The 3,820-nt window shown below is 36.7% G+C and overlaps 1 protein-coding gene across 1 annotated transcript; it reads right to left on the bottom strand.

The window, feature by feature from the left end:
• Positions 1 to 290: 290 nt before the first annotated feature.
• Positions 291 to 3,611, bottom strand: Pgd (phosphogluconate dehydrogenase). The gene is made up of 5 exons (XM_029323087.2): positions 3,034 to 3,611; positions 2,200 to 2,423; positions 1,863 to 2,107; positions 1,155 to 1,780; positions 291 to 767 (listed from the first exon to the last, which is right to left on the bottom strand). Exons 1-5 carry the CDS (start codon positions 3,042 to 3,044, stop codon positions 425 to 427), a joined length of 1,449 nt encoding a protein of 482 aa, XP_029178920.2. The 5' UTR covers positions 3,045 to 3,611; the 3' UTR covers positions 291 to 424.
• Between the last annotated feature and the right edge of the window lie 209 nt (positions 3,612 to 3,820).

Below are 3,820 nucleotides of genomic sequence, written 5' to 3'. Positions count from 1 at the left end.
AGAATTTGTATTATAATATGTTTTTACGAAAATATATATTTGGCAAAAAGAGATCGCGGAAAGAAAACAGGGTCGAATTAATATATAAATATCTTTGTTCATATTTTGTACCTTTCAGTTGTGGAATCAATGCGTATTAAATTATTTATCTCTGTCACAGTTATGCAACTATCACAACATAAATTGAATTATTACATGACCCGCATGTACTTGTAACAATTATATATATATATATATATATATATATATAAATGTATTGTTGAAAAATACATTTATAATTATTACAAATCTCTCATATCATTTACATATATTATAAATAAATGTAAATTATAAAAATATCTCTTACATGATTTTAGTGCCGCAATATTTTCTGGCAATTATTTGTGCATGATAGACCGTAATACTATCGGAAGATTCTCCGAGTTTACGCGTCGTACGTGGAGGCGGACACTTTTCCACCGTGTCCGGTCCAATTCGTGTGGACAAACTTTCCTTCCTTGCCGAGCAATTCGTACGTATGGGCGCCGAAGTAATCCCGTTGCGCCTGCAGTAAATTCGCCGGCAATCGGGGGTTTCTGAACCCGTCGTAGAAGGCCAGGGCAGTCGACAGAGCCGGAGTCGGGATGCCCATCGTTACGGCGGCGCCCACCACTATCCTGGCACTTTGGTTGCTGTCACGCAAAGCATTGGCGAAGAAATCGTCCAGCATCAAGTTGGACAATTTCGGATTTTTGTCGTAAGCCGCTTTTATATTTCCCAAGAAGGCGCTGCAAAAAGATTACTGTCATTTTTTTCGAAAGAAAATTCACGCACGTTTCTATTTTAATTTTACATAAAAATAAAATGTATATATATATATATATAACTGTTATCATACTATACATAATTACATGCAATTTTTCTTTGCTTTAAATATAATATGAGATATTATTTTGACATGATAATAAGCGATATTTTCTTAAAGAAACAAGAGTTATCTCGCTTGACACCAGATATGAAATGTATCCTTGAAATATTTTGAACGCAACCTTGACATTTATATCTCCTTATTATATACTTTCAAAGATATAAAGTCACTGGAAAAAGATCTGCGTGATATTGGCATGAGTCGATGAAGTCATAAGTTTTCGCGCGTACATTTCGGCCAATATTACCTCCTTATGATACATCCACCTCGCCACATCAACGCTATTCCGCCGTAGTTCAAGTTCCAGTTGTGGATCTTGGCAGCTTCTCTTAGCAGCATGAAACCTTGCGCGTACGAAATGATTTTCGCGGCGTACATAGCCTTCTTCAAATGGTCAAGGAACTGTTTCTTGTCGCCCTTGTATGTTAGATCCGGACCAGTTAAAATCGAGCTCGCCTCTACGCGTTCGTCCTTCAGCGCGGACAGACATCTGGAGAACACCGATTCGCCTATCAACGTAACCGGTACGCCATAATCCAGGGCGGCGATCGCCGTCCACTTGCCAGTGCCCTTCTGACCGGCGGTATCCCTGATACGTTCGAGTAAATAGCCGTTCTCATCCTTGTACTTAAGTATGTCCCGCGTAATCTCGATCAGGAATGAATCCAGTTCGCCTTTGTTCCACTCATCGAACGTCGCGCTCATTTCCTGCTCCGTGAGCTGCAGACCTCTTCGCATTATGTGATACGCCTCGCAAATAATCTGCATGTCGCCGTACTCGATGCCGTTGTGCACCATCTTGACGAAATGTCCCGCACCGGTTTCGCCGACCCAATCGCAGCACGGCTCTCCATCAGCTTTCGCGGCTATCGACTAAAAAAATATTTCCGTAAATTATGTGTCTCTATAAATTTTTGATATTATAAACAATGATGGATTAAACATCACTACACACCTGAAAGATAGATTTAATATGCGGCCATGCTTTAGGATTGCCACCAGGCATCAAGGATGGTCCGTATCTGGCGCCATCCTCACCTCCGCTGACTCCACTGCCTACAAAAAGAATCCCTTTCTGCTCTAATTCCTTGGTACGTCTCTCAGTATCCTTGTACTCAGAATTACCACCATCGATGATAATGTCTCCAGGAGAAAGTAAAGGCACTAATTGTTCAATAAAGGCATCAACGGCTGCTCCAGCTACATTGATACATTAAATTTTGTTATTTTATCACTATAGCATTTATTATCTACTGTTGTAGACTTTTAATTATAATAGTAAAAGAGATCACCTTTGACTAATAACATTACTCTCCTTGGACTCTTTAAAGTACTGACCATTTCCTTCATGCTATAAGCACCGATAACTTTTGTGCCCTTGGCTTCGTTCTCAAGGAAAGACTTGACTTTTTCAGTAGTACGGTTGTACGCACATACAACAAATCCATGATCGTTCATGTTCAAAATTAAATTCTGTCCCATCACCGCTAAGCCAATGAGGGCAATATCTGCTGTTCTGAAAAACAAAAAAACATTTATGTTAATTGAAATTCTATAAAAAAGTAATTTTCTTCTTGCATTATATATATTAAGAAAAACATTTTCATAATTATCGTTAGACAGCCCAATCTAAAATATTTTGACTAATTGCTCTCTTTTATATACAACACTTTATTATAATATTTTATAGTATAAAATCTTGAATAAATTCACAGCAATTAATAATAAATTAAAAAATAAAAAAGTAATTAATTTTCTTGAATTATATAATTAAGAGAAAAATTCTCAATATTGTCTCATCATTAGACAGCCCAATGCAAAATATTTTTAACTAATTGCTCTCTTTTACATACAATACTTTATTATATTTTATAATATAAAATCTTGAATAATTTCACGGCAATTAATAATGAATTAAAAAATACGTTCATAATCTCTACAGTTAATAGTTCTCTCGATAAACATTGTTAAATTAGATATTCGGCTGTAAATAATTCGAATGACCGAACGCTCGTAAAATCTAATGAAATAAAATCGAAGGTGCTCGAAAGTCGAATGAATGACTTTCCTTTTCATTCGCGACATTATTAATTCTTGTTCCAAGAAAATAACATAAATATACTCACGGAGTACTCATATTTGCGGTGCTTTCAAAAGATGAGAGGAGAAGGAACTAAATAAACGTGGAATATCTGCGGAAGACGATTTTGCAGAAGAACAACAAGTGGTCGTCGTCCAATGCTTCTGGGCGCTTCTCGTCGAAAGAGAACGTGTTGTCGAGTGTGCGACGTGTGTGAAATGAGATGCAGACGACATGACATGCGCCTGACGCGGATCAGCTGATACGGCGCGAGCCAATCGCAGAACGCGCCAGGGTCAGCAGAGCCTTCGAACATTGCCTCGAAAATTGTTGTAATTATACGATGATGATGCAGCGCGTTACAATAAATATCGTCAATCTTATGACGTAAGCGCAGCGCTTATCCACATCACGAATTTGTTGAATGTTTCTGAGAGATTCCCCTTCGAAAATCATATCGCCGTGAGGCTGAATTCGAGCAAATTGATAATTTAGTTTTGTTAAAGCGGAGCAATTTCCCGCCCAAAAGGAGGTGTCAAAAATAATTAAAATTCTGCATTTCTTACGAATTGTAAGTTTTGCAATTTCAAAATATTTCTCTGAAAGATTCCCCGTAAATGGCCAACAAAGCGAAATTCCATCGAAATATGATCCATTTTCCTGTCCTACTTTCTTTAGACAAAAATTCCACAATAAAATTACATAAAAATGTATTAAGAAAATATATTTTTTAGTCGTACAAAAATTCGTTAAAAATGTTTAACCTTTTAATATTTCGGAAATATCTGCATAATTTTTTACGTAGTATAAAATTATATAGTATATAAAATATA

The sequence above is a fragment of the Nylanderia fulva genome, unplaced genomic scaffold (genome assembly GCF_048542155.1).
Source record: "Nylanderia fulva isolate GAGA-0341 unplaced genomic scaffold, ASM4854215v1 Scaffold9, whole genome shotgun sequence".
Lineage (NCBI taxonomy): Eukaryota > Metazoa > Arthropoda > Insecta > Hymenoptera > Formicidae > Nylanderia > Nylanderia fulva.
This window is presented reverse-complemented; position numbering and strand designations above follow the sequence as displayed.

Bases quoted from the DNA above. Each gene is read 5' to 3' on its own strand.
- Pgd (XM_029323087.2), bottom strand. The intron at 2,108-2,199 runs GTGATCTCTTTT...GTATCAATGTAG, and splicing joins AGTAATGTTATTAGTCAAAG to CTGGAGCAGCCGTTGATGCC. The intron at 1,781-1,862 runs GTGTGTAGTGAT...ATATTTTTTTAG, and splicing joins ATATTAAATCTATCTTTCAG to TCGATAGCCGCGAAAGCTGA.